At 41.6% G+C, this 19,209-nt stretch overlaps 1 protein-coding gene across 3 annotated transcripts in view; it reads right to left on the bottom strand.

Annotated features, from left to right (window-relative positions):
* Positions 1–18,272, bottom strand: part of NREP (neuronal regeneration related protein) — a 32,954-nt gene extending 14,682 nt beyond the window's left edge. The window contains exons 1-3 of one of the 3 annotated variants that reach the window (XM_070796819.1): positions 18,164–18,272; positions 17,752–17,793; positions 16,391–16,459 (exon numbers count right to left, since the gene is read on the bottom strand). In XM_070796819.1, coding sequence (XP_070652920.1) covers positions 16,391–16,393 — 3 coding nt within the window. In that variant the 5' untranslated portion in view covers positions 16,394–16,459; positions 17,752–17,793; positions 18,164–18,272. Of the gene's footprint in view, positions 1–16,390; positions 16,460–17,751; positions 17,874–17,988; positions 18,134–18,163 lie in introns of those variants that run through there. The other 2 variants (XM_070796818.1, XM_019968018.2) reach the window with 2 other exon arrangements.
* Between the last annotated feature and the right edge of the window lie 937 nt (positions 18,273–19,209).

Raw genomic sequence — 19,209 nt, 5'->3', positions numbered from 1 at the left:
CAGATGTCCAACCTACATAATTAATTCTTTGAGCAGCAAAGGAGTATATTTTATAATCTCTCTGCCAATTACTCTGTGTGTGAGTGTGTGTGTGTGTGTGTGTGTGTGTGTGTGTGTGTACGTGCATGTGTGTGTACATCTTCTATTCTGCCTAATTGGCTGGGAGGTTATGAAACCCAGTACTGTAAGACAGAATTTATGTGCACGCACATGCACTTCATTTCTGCAAATACCCTTTGAAGTGGCCCTATTAAGAATCTCCCTCAAAAGCTGGTCTGCTCCCAGGTGTGACTGGTCATGTGAGAGGGCAGAATGTAAAGTGAAACTATAAATGAGTTACAAGGATCATTTTCTCTGAACAGTATTACATCGAGGATTAGATGGTGCCAAAAGATGATGCGCTGAGCTGTCTCTCTAGAGACCAAGTCTTAGAGCTCTGCCTAACCCTGAGAATGCTGCTTGGAGATGGCATACACAGTGCGGCAAAGGCACTGCAACTAGAAGGCAAAAAGAAAAACGTCGGGTCATTCCCATACCGGACGTCATCTCTGCACATTCTAGAAAGTAAAATAAATGTGCTAGTTGGTCCCTAAGTTGGCAAACATTCTGGTTTGAGAACTAAGTGAAACGTGCAGGGATCTAATTTAAGTGTGCGTGCATGCATGCACACACACACACACACACACAAGCTGGCTGTGGTAACCAATGGATAATCGCAGAGAAAGCATTACAAACACTTGACTATTGCACTCAACCACAAATGCCCTCCTGCTAGAAAGGAAGGGATGGTCTTTTGGGACACTGCTGCACTACAATACCTACTGACACTCTTGGTTTTTTATGGCCTGATAAGTCATGAACAGTATGAAGAGGCAAAATGATAAGATACTGAAAGAGGAACTCCACAGGTCAGTAGGTGCCCAATATGCTACTGGAGATCAGTGGAGAAATAACTCCAGAGCAATTCACGGGGTCGCAAAGAGTCGGACACAACTGAGTGACTAAACTGAACTGAAGTTCTTAACCTGTAGAAATGGGGGTGGGGGAGACAAATGTGGTTCCCAGCACACAAGCTGATTAAGCCCATTGAATTAACTTTGCTTTGGGTGCAGATGTTTACTATGGGCTCAGAAAATGTCCACATTTTACTCATATTATGCAGCAGATTATGTTACTGCCCATGATGACATGTCAGGCAGGCAAAGGATTCATTTCTTTCCTTTGTGAGCTGGGGTGTTTGAAACAAGCGGTGTTCAGAGTTTAACAGTAGAATCCTCTAGATTCACTCTGCCTGTTGTGAAGCCATCTTGAGAGGCCGCTGATGAATATGTGGGAGCCTGACAGCTGTGGAATTTCATTTCTAGATTTCAACTAGGCAGAGAAAGGAAAAGGAAGTCTCCTCGCTGGCAACAAAATGAAAGTGTTTACAAGTGAAATTAATCGTCAGCACAAAGAGCTTTCACAGTCACTCTGTACCACAGTATAATATTCTGCCTGTTTGGCTGCTGAGTCTTTTAAAATTTGATTTCTAAGAATAAAAACAAAGACTTAAAGAGGAGCAAGGAATCAAGTCAGAAGCAAGCCACAAAAGGTTACCATTACCCAACTTTGCTTTGTCACTGCTCTTTGAAACCATTCATGATGTGAGTTTGGGGCTTTGGATGGCGTGTGCTTCAAGGCAGGGTGCAGCAGCAGCTGGTGAACCCATCACGCTGAACCGGAGGTCAGTTGCAAACATTTTGTGCTGTGCAAACCCCTCTCATCCCAGCCTCATTCCTTTCCAATAGGAAAATGCTTAGCACAAAGCAATCCACCTAAAGGCTCCATAAATCCAAAAAAGGGAGTTACTGATCGAGGAATTCTCAGATTTCTGCCAAGGCACCCTCCCCTGTGCTGGAGGTCAGCCTGGTATGCTAAGCAGAGCCAAATTGTGGACTGGACTCAAGGAATTAAGTTCAACACTTCAAATCTAGACTTTTAATGGGCGATTTTTCTTTTCAGTGATGAAGACAAAACAAAGTACAAACAGCTGATAACAGCCCAAAGTAAACCAGGAGAAAAAGCACAAGAAGAAAGCTTGGAAACAAATCTCATAAAGGATATCTAAGAAGAGATTTTCTGAACAAAGGGAAAAAATAAAGCAGCTTTTTAAAACTCTGGTTTGAGATTAAGCAGTTTGTGAGTGAACAATAAGAAAGTACAGGCCACAAAAATAAGACATTTGCTCTTTCCAGCAGGATAAAAAACACTGGCCTTTGTTAACTCGCAAGGAAAAAAAAAAAAAAAAGAAAAGGCCCCTCAGGCATTTAAGCACAGCATAAGCTTTTCCTTGCCCCATGACCTCAACAAATATGTTAATAAAATCTTTTACCTCCCTGGAGTGGAACCAGAGTAAATATTTACTTAACACATCTGAGTTCTAAGTCTGGACCACCTTATTCCCTTATATAAATTGGTTTTCATTTGCAACCAAGAAATTAGAAACACCACATTTTGCAATGTTTCTCCTACACTTATGGTAGGAGAAGGAAGGAAGGATGAAAGGGAAGGAAGGGAGGGAAGAGAGGAAGAAAGAAAGAGGGAGGCAGAAAGAAAGAGAGCAAAAGACTGAAGGACAGAATGAACACCCTAAGGAAGAAAAGAAAACCATATTGGGCCTGAGTGCACCAAACTGCACTTGCGAATTTTTGAACGGTATTCTCTGCCACAAATGAGTCATGCTGCTGATACCCTTTCCAATACTAGACATCTGGAATTAGCAGGACCTTTTCCAAGCACATTCCAAGGTTAATAGGAAACATCTAGACTTGCTTTTATTAGCCAGTTTGAGTAATTTTAGGTATACTGAATTTCACCTTCATGTAACTATAAGAAGTCTGATTTCTACTCACCAAGAATGCTAATTTTTCTTTCTTGTTCTAAAGTTACTGTGCTATTCACTAAAATCTATGAAAGTTTTCACCAACAACGTGAAAGAAAAAGTCCTTGAAACTCAGGGTCTTTTTTCCTAAAGCCCTAAATTAAAAGCTAGTGAAATAAATATTTATCTGGACATATGGATTTGGGGTTTTTCTTGATCTGGGTGAATAATGAGATAGCCAGTTGCTTTTGATGAGCTTATGAACAATTTCAAAGCATTCCTATTGCTGACATATGCAAGACTGACTTTTCCAGAAAGTTTGCATTTTCGCCCAAAGTGATCATTCCAAAAGAATTTATTCACTCTTTCCATCAATGCACCCTCTTCTGCTGGCAGGTGCAAACTGATCAGCATTTAGCAAAAGTCATCTCACAGTTCAGAGCTTGTCGTGTACTGTTTTGGTCATTTGAAGTCTAGATAACTCTTCAACAGCAAACAGCATTGCAACAGATCACCAAATTTGGAGGGAAAGTGGTTTCTATTATGGAGAGGATGTAATTAAACTTGGTTTAAATCAGACGCTAGTTGATTATCTTTTAAGAAGTTTGGCTTTAAAGAGGGGAACACAGCCAGACCTGTATCTGCACCTCCTAAGTGCTGGGGCACTGCGCGGCTTCTGGGGAACTGTCCTATATGGAAACTGCAAAAAACTGAGAGCACAGAGGAGCAGGTCAGGACAGATGTGCCCCTGTGCACCCCCTGGACTCTCAGGCCCACTGAGTGGGGTCTGACTCAGAAGGCAGCTTCTCCCTGATAAAGGCCAGTCCGGCAGTGCCACAGGAAGCAGAGACGACCAAAGGCAGTGGCCATCGACCCAAATGGACGCGGTGTTTCGGGACCAGGAGTCATCATACCTGGAGAGTCATGAAGATGACAGCAAAAGGAATGCCAAATTAGGAGGCTAAATTCTCTGGGAAAGGGATCAGTTATATTCTAATTGGCATGAAAAAGACAGCATTGGAAACTCAGAACTTCATTCTAAATCCTGACTGCATTCTGAGACAAGACACTGATATTGACATCTTTGGGGCTTTTCCCTTTGGTTCTTCTTCCATGGTAAACCAATCAGCAAAACTATACTTCTCCAAAGGAAGAGAACTGTGAGCAAGACATGAGAGTGGTTGGAACCCACACTGGCAGAATATTTAAGTTTGGAGAGCCACAGTTTTCTGTGGGAATTGCACACTGGAGTTCATTCTAATTTTTTGTTTTTAAATTTTAGGCACATTTTCTAGGCACACCCCTTTAATCCTCAGGGTGCCGCTGAATGCATCAGTACCTGTAAGGCCACGGCAACAGGGTCAGCACAGATGGACCAAGTGGGCCGGGGTCAGCTGTCACACCATCAGCCTCACCGTCTGACAGAGGAGGACGCTCCGCAGTCAGGGAGCGTGCCCAAGGTCACATAGCTGAGAAATGGAGAAGACGGGATGCACACCCAGCCTCTCTTCTCAGAGAACACGGCCTGTCCATAGCAGTCTTGTCTGCTGTTTCCCCGGAGCCAGCTGCAGTGGCGCCACGAGGCCCTGAGAGTGGGCTTGCTTTCAATCCCTCGGTAGGTGCTGAGCGTCTCTACTCAGTGGATTGTTGACACCTACCATCAAGAGTAGTTTTCTCAGAAATATTTGTTTCTCTGCTAGCTGTATTTTCTTTTGTGTGTGTGTGTGTGTGTGTGTGTGTGTGTGTGTGTTTTCTGATAAATAGCTCCCCTTCAAAAATAACAGAGTGAAGTAAGCCAGAAAGAAAAACACCAGTACAGTATACCTAGGCATAAATATGGAATTTAGAAAGATGGTAACGATGACCCTATATGCGAGACAGCAAAAGAGACACAGAGGTATAGAACAGTCTTTTGGACTCTGTGGGAGAGGGCGAGGGTGGGATGATTTGAGAGAATAGCATTGAAACATGTATATTATCATATGTGAAACAGATCGCCAGTCCAGGTTCGATGCATGAGGCAGGGTGCTCAGGGCTGGTGCACTGGGATGACCCTGAGGGATGGGATGGGGAGGGAGGTGGGAGGGGGGCTCAGGATGGGGACACATGTACACCCGTGGCTGATTCATGTGAATGTGTGGCAAAAGCCACCATAATAGTGTAAAGTAATTAGCCTTCAATTAAAATAATTTTAAAAAATAACTTGCCTAAAACACTCAGCACTGTTGGAGGGCACACAGGGCGTGCTCACCAGTGTCCATTTGTCGCTACAGTCACTGGGGAAGGACAACATTTAGAGCGGCAGCTCTCACTTGGCTACCTTAAGACGGTGGGTCTAATTAAAGCCAAGCAACACTGATCACCACGGTTTTGTCTTTTTTCAGTTTTCCCTGGAAGGAAATGTTCAGCACAATACAAATATCTAGCAAACACTGCAGCTAATTACGAAGGGTATTTGCTGAGAAGCCAAATTGTTTTAATATGACCCCTAAATAAACTCTCAAACAACTTCTTTGATGACCAGGCAATGGACAATCTAATTCAGAATATCTTTCAACAAATACCATTAGAACTCATGTTCACTCTAACTTTACTTTTCAAAATTTCAATTTCAAAACAAACTGTTTAGTCAAAGGAGAATTAAACTCTTGATCAATAATACACAGCTATGCAAACCATACACAACATATAAGTATAAAGTGATCCTAGTTGAAGGGGAAGAAAATAAATACTTATTAGGATAGAGAGGCATGTATAAACAATTAAGAATGGTAATTCAGAAAGAAAAACAAATCTAACCTGATTCCAGTTGGGAACTTTTAATTAATATAGTCTAAGAAATGCAATCAGTTCTAATGACAAAAATGGAAACACAGAGACGAGGGAACAAGCCAACCATTAGTTATTACTATCATGAAGGTAACAAATAGCATGTAACAAGAAAAGTGGTCTGTGATCCTCAAACCACATGTAGAGTACTGTATTCATTCAGTCAAAGACATGACGAACCTCTGGTTTTGTCTAAACAACATAAGAACATTGATCAATTGGGGAAAAATTCACATTAATTATCAGATGAATGGTTTCTATGATGCCAAAAACCAAATTTAATGGAATTTCTGATTGAATTGATTGTGACAGTGTAGACAGTTAATCCTGTATAATAAAATTAAAGTTTAAAAAGCAGTCCTCATGAAAAAAAAAAGAAAAAGGAATAGGCTTAATGAAGATGAAATGAAAAGATGTAGAGATTTGACTCCCAGACCTTGATAACAAGATCAGAATAATTTAAGATTCTATTATCAAGAAGCGAGCAAAACATACAAGGGCCAGAGGCATTCCACGATGTCGAATTAGACCCAAGTTTCCACAGGGCACCGTGAAATGGAGCTTCAGTTATACAGCTTTTTTATAGGGTCCAGAGCATTCAGGCTTTGGAAACAATCAAATCCAGGTAATAAAAGATCAAAATTACAAAGATGAGAAGGGCTCCAAGATGTGGGCAGAATTTTTGATGCTGTATTACCTAAATTGGTTGAGTATATATATATTAATTATCCAATCAATAAGTCAAGAAATATTTACTAAATACTTATTTTCTATGAAGTATTGAATTTTGGTAGGTAGCTTTCAACTCCAGAGAATGAACATCTTAGGAAAGACAAGTCCCCATTAGTTTGGGTTGCAAGTGCTAAACTAGCAAAGAAAACACATTAAAAAAAAAAAAAAAAAAGGTTTCTTTAGAGCTAAGCCACCAAATCTTGGGATATCTATTCAGGAAAGGTGAGGGTTAATTAACAACTTCATCTCTTCAATTTCTAATTCTCATAACCATGCTACCTCAGAAAGTCCGTGAGATTGCATGTTTCGAATAGTAGGTCCATTCTCTGCCCAGTATTCCTTCTTTCAGCCAGTGTTAACTGAGTCCCCACAACGCAGCAGGCACTAGGCTAAACGTTCAAACACGTGCTGCCAAACCCACATGGCACCACGGCAGAGGCTCGGCAACTGCCTGGCAAACGTGCACAACGGCAGGCTTTCCCAGCACGGTCTCAATAAGCCTTTTGGTAACTTTCACTATGATGCCTTAAACGAAGGGCAAGAAATAGTCCTTCTTGGAAAAGTACTTAATAACAATCCCTTACTTAGGTCATGTTTTTAAGTATCTTAGTCAATAAGTTTTATCCATCTAACCACAGAATCCAGTTTTTCCTTGACAGTTTCGAATGTTGGCTGCCAAACACACAGTATCTTCTCCTAATTTCTGCTGTATCTGACAATGGCTTTATTCAAAGAGACCACAAAATGCCTGGATCCATTTTAAACACAACTTTTGTAAATTCCCCCTGTTCGGTCAGTGGCCTGCAGTACTTTTCCCAGCTGGAATTGTATCAAACACAATTCAGACAGGAAGGCTGCTACCTGCCCTAGTAATCAAAGGACGGCGGTGTGTGATGGTGATCTGAGTACGGGCTGGAGTGGAGAAGGGACAAGAGCTAGAACTGGGCAACCACACCAAAACTTTGTGCACAGTATCAACCTCCCTCTTGTTTTAATTACGTATTGGTACAGGTCTCTGGCTCATATTTTCACTGGCAACAACTATTCAGCTATTCTCCCTTTCTTTCCAATCAATGGCTCTGATTCCCAATTTCAGCATAAAAGGGGCAAACAGACCTTCCTTTCACTGACCGCATTCTCTTAAATATCTTTCCCTTCTTTTCAAACAGGCGTGATGCTTGTATTTTAGTCTATGAGAGTTAGGATGAATACTGAACAAGCACAGTTAAAATCCAGGGCTTAAAAATACCTCCAGCTACATAAATCTAGGGCTTCCCTGGTGGCTCAGACAGTAAACAATCTGCCTACAATGCAGGAGACCTGGGTTTGATCCCTGGGTTGGGAAGATCTCCCAGAGAAAGGCATGGCAACCCACTCCACTATTCTCGCCTGGAGTATTCCGTGGACAGGGAAGCCTGACAGGTTACAGTCCATGGGGTGGCAAAGAGCTGGACATGAACTGAGCGACTTCTTAGGCACAAGGCTTAGATCGGAAACCATTCCGAGGTAACAACAGGCAATTATTTTATTTGTAAAGAATTCATTACCTTGTGAAACCAGAGCAGATGATGCTCTACTGTCATGACTGACTCAGTCAGATTGCTGAGAGGCACTGTGGACCGCTGGCAATACAACATTGATGACCTGAAGCACAGTGACATCTCCCAGCCGGATGGACATGTGACTCCTCCCTAAAGCTGACAGTCCTCTTCCAGCAGACCACATCAAACTAAATTTCTGGACACTCTGAGGGCTTCTTCTGTCTAAAGAGTGCAGAAGGCAGCGCAGAACTGAGGAGCTGGTTTTGTATCGTGTTTACATTTCACTTAACTCTCCGCTCTTACCTCCCTAACACTGAGCCTTCTTTATTCAGTGAGAGATGGTTTTCAGCAACAAATTCATCACCTGTGTGTAGTGACTTAATTTCCTGGGTCCTACATTTTATAATCAGAACTGTCACGCCCCAGCAAAGTGTTGGGCTACTACGAGTTGTAAATCTCAAGGTGAGACACCTGGCTCTGCCCAGAAATAACAGATCTCCATGTATTCCTGAGCTCTCACTCATTCATTTATTCCACAGACATTTATTGGTTACTAAGGATGTGCCTTAGTAACCAATAAGAGGAATTGCTTCTGCTTAGGAATTCGCTGCAAGTGTTTTTGATATCAATGTTAAATTGCACTTGTGCAATTCTAGGCAAATGCATTAAGACTGAAGGATTTTTAGAAAGATTATGTGTTACTAGACTTCCCCGGTGGCTCAGGGGCTAAAGCGTCTAGCCTACAACGTGGGAGACCCGGGTTCGGTCCCTGAGTTGGGAAGATCCTCCAGAGGAGGAAATGGCAACCCACTCCAGGATTTTCTTGCCTGGAAAATCCCATGGACGGAGGAGCCTGGTGGGCTACAGTCCATGGGGTCGCAAACAGTCAGACACGACTGAGCAACTCAGCAAACTAAGGATGTGCCAGTTCCCACACAGGTATTGGAGCAGTGGTCAGACTGGCTCATGGAGGTGTAATCTATTTCAAGGTCCATGAAGGTTAGGGGTTCCTTTCACTTCGTAGGAAAAGAATGCCAGTCAATTTCACTAGTTGTTCTAGAGTTCCCTCTCAACTGTTCCACAACTGAACTCACCATCCTGATACAGGAAAAGGGGAAAAAGAGGCATCACAGCTTCAACTGCACCATAAGAAGAGGTCCGATGTTCACTCACTAGTGGTCAGTGTGCTTCAGGTTTATTCTTGGAGGGTAGAAAGGCATGCAGAAAGAAGCCAGCCACAAGTAGAATATTGTGTGTGCGTTTAGTATACAAGGGAGCAGATCATTCCTGCTAGATGTCCTGGGGAGAGTTTCATGGAGGTGTTGTCATTTAAATTCAGTCTGGAAGAAGAGCTTTATTTGTCCAGAGGAGCATTCTTTCTAGGACTGAGTAAGCAAAGGCACAGAGGGGAGGGCCTCCTGGGGCATGTTCAGAATAACAAGTAGCCTGGTCCTTCTAAGAAAATAAATGCTATAGTAGCTAGAAATAAAACACGAGTTCACATAGTTACTGGAATGGCTGCTCAGCCACAGAGATTCAGTTTATGAAGGTTTAAAACACAGAAGTTGAAAAAAATATTTAAAAGTATGATGTGGGAGTAGGCATAAGGAATTTAAGGAAACAGCGCTTATGTATGTCACTTACTGTCTAGGGGATGAGTCCAACCACACCTGAAGGGTCCAGAAGAACTGGTAAACTCATTTCATATTGAAAATCTTGCAGCTGATGCCTTCTGAGTCTGTCCTGTTTCCAGAAGAGATTCCAGAAAAATCCTTCTTGGTCTTGGCTTTCCCCAACTTTTGGGTAACATGTGATGAGATTCCCTTATGATGGTCACTAGACTATTGTCTAAATTATTAACGGTCCATAGGCCTCAAATTGTAAACAATTTTATTATGATGATGTAAGCGTTGGCTTGAATTCTGAATATGTACGTCTGGCTAATCAGGAAGAAGTAGAGAGAACCAGCTGGGTTTGTGTGGTTGCGACTGATTAGCACATGGCTAGCCGCAAAGAAGGGAAGAATGGGGTCTGCTTTCACAGCTGGCACAGCAACAACACCCTCTCTGGCCAAGTGGAACTAAGGAATCCTCTGGCATTTATCAGGGGAAGTGCAGCCACTTTCTCCCAAGAAAGAGGTTAAGTGTGCTCCCTTCCCTATTCCTTCCAACTAGGGACCTTCCTTCTTATCACTCTATCATGGCCCAAGGACAGTAAGAGGCAGCAATAAATAAGGTGTATGTGAATGAACATGTGTGCTTTTTCTGTTGGGCACAGTCAAAATGCAAAGAGCCTGAGACAGGCTGGAACCTGAGTGGGAGCCTGGGGCCATCTCCAAGATGCCTGCGCAGTGGCTGCCTCTAGCTCAGCAAGTGGAGTCCTTGCCTTCTAGGTCTAGTGTGTGAGGTCCGCCTTTGAGAGCAGAGAGGCCTGAAATAGGGAGAGGACATTCACTAATGCGGTAAACATGTATTATGCTCTCTCCTGTAAGCATACCTTTCCAATAAATGTATTTATCAGAAATATGCTTTTCTCTCATCTAAATCTACCCATTCTTCACTCACTCAATATTTACTAAAGATAGATGCTAAGCCCTGAAAACATCAAGAAGGCACAGTACCTGCTCTCAAGGACCTTCTAGGTTTCAAATTTTGTGCCGACTCCAATCAGTTGTTAAAGTAACAAGAGAGTGAAGATTTGGAAATCATATTCAGGATGAATAATAATAATAACGTGTGTTAAGACACTGATTCGCAATGTCTGCCACAAGTGGAGGAGGAGGCAGAGATGGCACACAAACCATGTATCTGTCATCTCTGGGTATGGCTTAACCTCCTTAAAAGAAAGAATTCACCTCCAATTCCCAGTCTCTAGTGATACCACTCCTCTGCATCTTACAATTTAGCACTAGATTATATTGTAAGACATTAAGTTCATCACGCATATTAGTCTTCCTGCCACAAGTAAAATATAAATCTACATTCCATAATGCAACAAACTTAGCACAAAGAAAATACTAAAAAAGAAAAAAAGGCTTGTTCAGCTGACATAGGAATAGATGCACAATCCTACTGCTAACTCTTCTCATTTTCTTCAGTGCTTCCATACATGGCAACTTTGTTTTCTTGGGATCATTTACATGGTATCACAGAATGAGATCATACTGGAAATAAGTAAAGGCTTTAAAGTTCCAGTACTGGGAGCAAAGTTTCTCCTGGATCCCAGAGGGGATTTTTAGGACTATAGTGAAAAGTTGCTGTCAGTTTTGAGTACCACAGCTGGATCAAACCTAGAGGGCTAGAATCACATCAGGTTGTTCAGAGGATGGCTCTAAATGTTGATAAAGGTGAGCAACTGCAAGACACTTGTTTGACAAGTGGCTTTATGGCTTAATCATAATTTTTTTCTTCTGCTAATAAATAATGGAAAATAATTTGCTGTGGAAGCCAACATTACATTCACTTCAACTTCCTAGCTCTTTAGAAGAATGGAAGGATAAAAATTACTTCTAGTCCATGAAAACTAAACAAGATTAAGTCACTAAGGATGAATTTTTAAAAGTCCAACTTAACAGGTATTAGCATGTATGCACCAAATATTTACTGAGCTTCTAACATATATTTAATATTTCATTAAACACTGCATATGAAGTTTTTAAACTTTCTGGAAGTCTATAATCTAGCTGGTCAGTGAAAGAAATGCATGTGATCCAACTAAGAAATAATGCAGGAGAGTATAATCTAGTGTTACACCAGGTTAATACCATGTCATTGCTACTAATAACTGAATTGATATTTAGAATTTAGTTGAGAGCCATGCTAATGTTTAAATCCCAAACCATTAGAGCTGCTAATACTGTCATGCACTAACAGATCAATTTCAGGATCACTGCTGTTTTTTAAACTACTGAGATGAGAGATTCTTGAAGCTGTCCATAGGTGCAAAACATGTCCAGAAGTACTCGTTTCAGATAGATTTAGATCCAAGAAATAGGATTTTTAGGAACCATAATTTCTACAGATGTGGAATGAGACTTATGGTTAATTTTCCAATATAAAGCAAAGGAGTGGTTTAAAGCCAGAATTTTTAAAATATATCTTGATCAACTAAGATGATACAATCCAGCTACATCCATTACATTTTCTTCTGGTACATTCAAATTGGATTCACTGGTAAGATTTCCTTATTGCTAGTCTTTTTCCCATATAACAAAGGAATTATTCAGATAATTCAGGCAAATCCCTTCCACTCCTGCCTCACTCCAGCAACATTTTGAATAAAGCAAGATGAATCAGACAAAATCAAGTTATTTTGTGTTAAGCATAATTATTCAGATAATTATCTCAACCGTCCATTTCACTTTGGTTGTGAGGATAAGGTCCTAAAAGACTTACCAGCCAAAAACAGCATTTAAAAACATATGTGCAAGAGCAGGGAAGCCACAGTACCTCACTCTAAGGCTCCTGGTCAGTCTAGTGTAAGTGAGCACAATGTATAAAACTCATCATCTGGAGGTTATTCATTTGGATTAGTAAAGTGTTCACATTTCAGAAGTATATTTTCCTATTTTAAAGTATTCATCTTAGACTGTGTGTGTGCTCAGTCATGTCTGACTCTTTGCAATCCCATGGACTCTAGACAGCCAGGTTCCTCTATCCATGGAATTTTCCAGGCAAGAATACTGGAGTGGGTTGCCATATCCTACTTCAGGGGATCTTCCTGACCCAAGGATTGAACCCGTGTCTCCTGCATCTCCTGCATTGGCAGGCAGATTCTTTACCACTGCACCACGCGGGAAAACCATTCATCTTAGGGTTTAAAATAAAGAGAATTCTTTCAGTGTATTTATGATGACCTGATTTACATGCCAGTTTTAAGAATTGCATCAGTTTAAAACAGAACAAATAAAAAAAATAGAATGATATTTTAAATACCTGTTTATTCCAAGATTTCTGCTCAAATACCTTCTTCTGCCTGACCTATCTATTTAGCTCAAGAGGAAGAGGGACTGGGGCTAAACCCAGATAGACCATCCCTACTGTCCTAATTCCCCAAACAATTCCCAATTCTCCCCTCACAATGAGCTAGAAGCACTGGTAAAAGAGAAGACAGTACCATCTAAAATTACTCTCCTAGGTACTTTTCAGCATCCCCACAATCAAAAAATCACTGAGTAACTTGTAAATTTACATTCCAAAACCCAACGGCACAGCTACCAACAGTACCTCATCCCTTTGCAATCTTTCTCTTTTTCTTTAAACAAGAAAACCTTATGTTACTGGAGAGATTATTGAAAGAGTCTCCTTGTAAGTTCATGAATGCCACTTCACAGACTGTACAGAAAGCAAAGCTCTATGAGCAGTACAATGGAGTCAACTCATCATTTTGAAAAGCTCAGCATCAGACTTAGAGAGAATCTAAAATTGTTCCAATTCCTAGGTCTCTGTTAAAACATAATGAGCCCAAGCTTTTCCACTGTGAATCCATGGCACATTCGTACCAGGAGGTAAGTTTACAGCACAAAGGGAAGTCATGTTGAAAATCAGGACTTAACTTTGACACTGAATGAAATAATTTATTTTTTCAAACTATTCACTAAGACCATCTGCTTATTTTTGAAATATTTTCTTCTCAGTGATGTATCCAAAGCAAATGCCTTTAAAATAAAACAACTAAGTAAATCCCAAGGACCAATATTAAATATAATCTTAGAAATTAAATTTAACAAAAAGCCAAATATAAATTAAAGAAATGCTGAGGATTTCTGCAGACTCACAATATCTTGTTAATTGCAAAGACATGTCGGGGGTGGGGTGCTAGGAAAAGGTTATGCTTACTAGAAAACCAAAAAAACTGGGGGATGTTATTAAAAAGAACATTCTAGAAAATGAAGAAAAGGCAAACCACACTCAAAATTAAAACTTGTAACAGTACTCCTAAAATGCACAACCCCAGATGCACTGTAGCCTATGTAAATAATGCCCCCTGGGGTTGTGCCCAAAGGGTCCCGTATATGGAACACAATGTGATTAGCGCCTCATAGATTAACAACGCAGTTGTATTTTTTCATAATGCAAAAAGTTATCATTGTGAAACATCATTTTAGGGTATGTCGAATGCCTAAATATTGAACCATTCTGTTTTGGATCCTAGAGTCTACTAGTTAATTTCTTACTCTGGAATGAGTTGATTATAAATTTGTATTTGGAATAAGCCCTTTACTAAACAGGTCAAAAACACTGAAATTAGACCCTTTTTAGTGTTTTGAAATATGGAAATCCATGTTTCTATATAAATGGAAAGATATGTCTCACAGAAAATATATAAAAGTTTATATATGTTCTAAAGGTGACTAGGTGTTAAGTGCACTGCTTCCCCAGAGCTAGTTTCTATCATATAAGAGATAAGTCTTTAAGTAAAGACTTAAAGATCAGCAAAGTAATTCCTGTTTTAATCAAGGAAAGAAAATAACTTCATTTTTCCAAAAAGGAGAAAAGGAGGTATAAGACACCTCTAATTTCAGTTAAAAAAAAAAAAAGACAATCAAAATTTATTTTTTTTTACATTAGTATGTGAAAAGACTTTGAAGAGCTCAGACCTCCCGGAATAAGAAAATTGCTAGAAAGTTACTTGGAATCACCCACAGACAATAACTGTCGGTGGTTTCATTTCAGGCAATGGGCTTGTGCCAAAAGGGACTGACATCTTGATGAAAGGATCACCAAAAAGTTGTGAGAATTTTTCCATGACTAAAAATCCTTCCAAGAGCAACAAACTGATTTCTCATTCTGCCACCATAAATAGACGACAACTGTAAGAAATTGACAACATGTAACAATAATTTGAATTTGCTCTTCTGCACTCGAACTGTTCCAACTTTCATTCTGGGCTTTGGCACACATGCTTTACTTCCACAAAACTTACTCCACTCACTGCTATGGAAACACGATATTTATTCTTTGAGCTTGATCTATAGGACTAATTTTGGCAGAATCAGTGGTCAGACTGATGTTTAACCAAACTGGTCACCTGACATTAAAACACACATGACTCTTCACACCCTCTTTATTCCAGGGTAAGGTTCTGGGATAAAGAGCTACAGGACAAGGTGGCGTGGCCAATCACAGTAAAAGGTAACAAAATAAACAAAAACACTTTGCAGTAGGTTATTTTATTACCATCCTAGAACCCTATGACAATGGCTAGTCAGGAATTTAATATCCATTTAGGAACCATTTGCACAAAACCTACTGATTAATTTCCTGTTTATCCCTTTTGCCTTCTACCTTAAGTTACTTAATTTGGTCATTATCAACCTATGCCCAAGCAAAATCTATTTTATTTGATGCTTTGACACCCACCTGTTGAAATGATAAGTGAGGCATACACAAAAAATAAACAGCTTACTTATTAACAGAATTCAAACAGAATTCATTTAACTGCTTCTGACTCACTTTTCTCCTTGGAAGCTTATACTTGGATTGCTCTCAAAGAAAACATCAAGTATATCGGATTCAATTTTGATTCATTAAATTCCTCCCTCGTTTAAAAGAAAAAACGAAAACTAAATTTGGAAACCACACACTCTTAAGTGGCAAAGAGGTGTTTTAAAGAGCATAAACATCTGCAGTAGGACATGCTGTACTTAACTAAAAAGTTTCATGACATTTCTGTTCTTTTTTTCAGTTCATTTCCATAGAGGAAATTTTTCAAAAAAGAGTAATACATGTATTCAACTGTTTTTAATGTGTATTTCATCTATTTCTTTAATCCATCATCGAACACTAAGCTGCCTCCTCTGTGAATCATAATGCTTGTCAGAAATAGTTACACCTTCATTTAGAGGATAACACGCTTATCTTCTAAAACTGAGCAGATGTCTCTCATAAATGAAGTTATAAATCAACGACAACAATAAAACAGTATTTGGGAGACAATAGAGTGTATTACCATAAAAGTCCATGCTCTACATATATACCGCTTTAGCATATACTATAGCTGTTGGATTAGCTGGACACAGACTCCTACTTTTGGGATAAGTTCTGGCTCTCTCTACTAAAAGACCCATTGCTTTGTTTGAGCCCCATTGCTTGCCACCTCTTCCACGCATGTCACAATTTATCACTCTTCTTAAAGAACAGAACAGTTTCTGTTGTTCAAGTTAAAAATTTTTCACTTCTGAAAGGAATTTCAGTTTTCTACTCAAAGTGATTGAAAATCAAAAGATCTTATTCCTAATTCATCACATCCAATTAATATAAATTGCTGTACTGCAGAAGCTTGCCAGGCTGGATAGGAACCTCTGAAAGGTCATATAGGGTAGAAACAATGAAGGGTTCAGAGGAGATGAAGGTGGGTGGTTGATATTTATATGGAATAAAGACTGGTAAGAAGCAATTGAGAATCTCCTCTGATGACCAATTCTTACCATTTTGAGAATCCTTAACAGTCTTGGCCTTGCACCCTCCCTCTCTTCAGTCCAAGGAGACCAACCAACCTGCAAAATATGTTTAAATACAGTAGACAAATTGCCTCACCATAGGTCAGCAAATGAGAAATGCTTGTTTAGAGGTTACAGACAAATAATCATTTTCTGTGGTTAAGCTCAGTTACATGCAAATTATTGTAACCACTGGAGCTTCTGAAAGAGCTTTTCAAACAGTCTGCAGGCTTAAATAGGGGACAAAGGAATCCCTGGTACCTGGCTTTGCAGAGTCCTGGGCTATTCTTAGTGTTGGGTTCATCTTTAAATTGCAGGAGTTTAAAAGGCTTAATAACTTAAAAGTAGAATCAAGTGATAAAAATAGATTGTTTTCTGGCCGCTCTTTGTTCCCAGACATACTACTGGCAGTATATTTGCAATCAAGACAGCAGAATACGAATCAGCCTTGCACCGTGTAGTGTAATGCCTCAGAGTGGATATTTTTGGAAATGGCACTGCATTACATAACCTTCCGTGTTTAAAAAAAAAAAAAAAACACTACACTAAGGGGGAAAAGTCAGGAATATACACCATTATGCCCTTCTCCCTAAACCAAATAAACATTAATATACGTGCTGCGGTGATTTTCCTCTCAACCTTTGTGTCAGAATACAGTTCTTTTGTTAACATAAGTTATGACAAAAATTAAGATGAATGGAGAAACAAAGTTCTCTAACAGGGTATTATAAGCTCTTCGAGTTTTCCTATAATGGCATTACAGACACACAGAAATGCAAATCAGATTATTATCATCATCAAGCAAAAAGCAGTCACTTATTTTTAAGCCATCCCTCCCCCAAAGTTCAGCTGCTTTATAAGAAAATGCAGGGGGAAAGTGTTGCAAGATCGAATGCCTGAAAAGACCCTTGGAGGCGCAGCAGCTTTGAAAGAGTAATAAAGACTAAGGATGGAGGAACACAAATCCACTTTATAAAAGGGGAGGGGGGGGGGTGTCCATGCACCGAAGTGCATTTAATGCAAAGAAACAAAACAGTTCCTAACAATGCTTTATTAGCAAGAAGAACAAAAATCACACCAACAAGCGAAAAACCCCACCCCTTCCCAACAGATTTCTCCCTCTGAACTTGTGCATTAGGAAAAAAAAAACACCCAAGTCAAATTCCAGCCTTAATGCAGCGGGACCAAAATGCCAGAATTTCTCTAAGTACAGGCTTCCGTTCTTTAAAATTTAGAGGGAAGAAGCATGAACTCTGCAGGGTTGGAGTCCAGCAAAGAGCAACGGCAAGAAATCGACACAAAAGAGAAAGCAGCGCTCCCGGCCGGGGATGGGAATGGCATATACTTACAGACAAAAGCCCCGTTCCCTGTTCACTCTCTCCTCTCTACACCTGAAACACAAATGTGGATGAAAAAGGGTATCATGCTAGAAAGACAGCTGGGGAAGGGGGGGTGGGGGGAGGGGGCGGGGGGAGGGAAAAGGGGTGGAGGAAAAGGAGGGAGGAGGGGGAAGGGAAACAAAACCCAAACCGGCTTCACTTCCAAGAAGTGCAGCCTTGGAAAAAGGAGGGGGAAGGTCTCCCTGCCTCGCGCTCTCTCTCCAAGAGTGTGTGTCTCTTTCTCTAAGAGTCAGTTTCTCTCTCTCTCCCTCTCTGCTGCTAGTGTGCTAGTGAACAATGAGCTAATTCTGATGGGCTGGCGCCACGCCAGCACCCCAGCCTCGCTGCCACTGTGCGGCCGCGGCGGAGCCAGACTGCTTACTCGGCAGGAATCGGCGACTCGGGGCCCGGTCGGCGAGCGGCCAACGCGCGCGCGCCCCGGCCCCCCGCACCCGGGAACCCCGAGCGCCGCGCCGCCCCCCTGCGCCTGCCGGGCCCGGGGACAAAGGGGCCCGCGGCTCCGCGCGCCGCCCCGGCCCCGCCCCCGGAGCGCGGCGCGCACACACCCGGCCCGGCCTCTCCCCCTTGGCGGGCTTCTCCGCCTCGACGTGCGGTTGCTTTTCAGACAAATAAGGAGGCGGAGGAGGCGGTTTGGGGGCGCGCCAGGCGTGAAGGCGGCCAGGGCGCTGCACAGCCCGGCGGCTGGCCAGGGCCCCGGGGAGAGGCGGCGCGGCCCGTACTGTAATAATAAACCTGCAGCAGAGGGCATCTGAGGGAAAGAGGACGGCGACCGGCGGCAGCCGCCTTCCCTTTTATGTGCCTGTCCGGAGCGGAGCAGAAAATGGTGCCCGCGGCGGCGCGGAGCCGCACTGACACACAAAGAGCCGGCCTTGCCCGCGTTTGCACACGGCCCGGGTCGGCCCCGCCGGGTACGCGCGCCCCGCTCCCGGCAGCGAAGAAGCCCGCAGCCCGAGCACCCCCGGGGCCCTGTGGCTGCGCGCGCGCGCGCGCGCGCGCGTACACACACACACACACACACACACACACACACACACACACACACGCACGTGCACAGACAGCAAGAGGCTGAGATCTGGTATGATCAGCACAAGACAACCTCCCCAAGATTTAGTAGGTTCCCACTCTCAGCCCCACTGAAATCGTACTTTTGAAAACGAGATTGCATTTTAAAAGAGGTTCTTTGCATTTCTGATTTTTTAAAAACCTCATCTTTCTTGCTTAAAATACGACTGTCTTTTTTACAGTAATTTAAAAGCTCAAAATTTTGCTACAAATTAGAACAAGCTGATTTTGTTGCCAACCAAACAGGATATAATTTTATGGTAATTGTCAGATGTTAGAGGGCAGGGCTATTTCCTAATTAAATTGCTTTGCCAAGAAAAAAAGATATGAAGGATCATAATGTCT

This window comes from Bos indicus, chromosome 10 (genome assembly GCF_029378745.1).
Source record: "Bos indicus isolate NIAB-ARS_2022 breed Sahiwal x Tharparkar chromosome 10, NIAB-ARS_B.indTharparkar_mat_pri_1.0, whole genome shotgun sequence".
Lineage (NCBI taxonomy): Eukaryota > Metazoa > Chordata > Mammalia > Artiodactyla > Bovidae > Bos > Bos indicus.
Note: the sequence above shows the minus strand (reverse complement) of the source record. Positions and strands in the feature narration are given on the sequence as shown.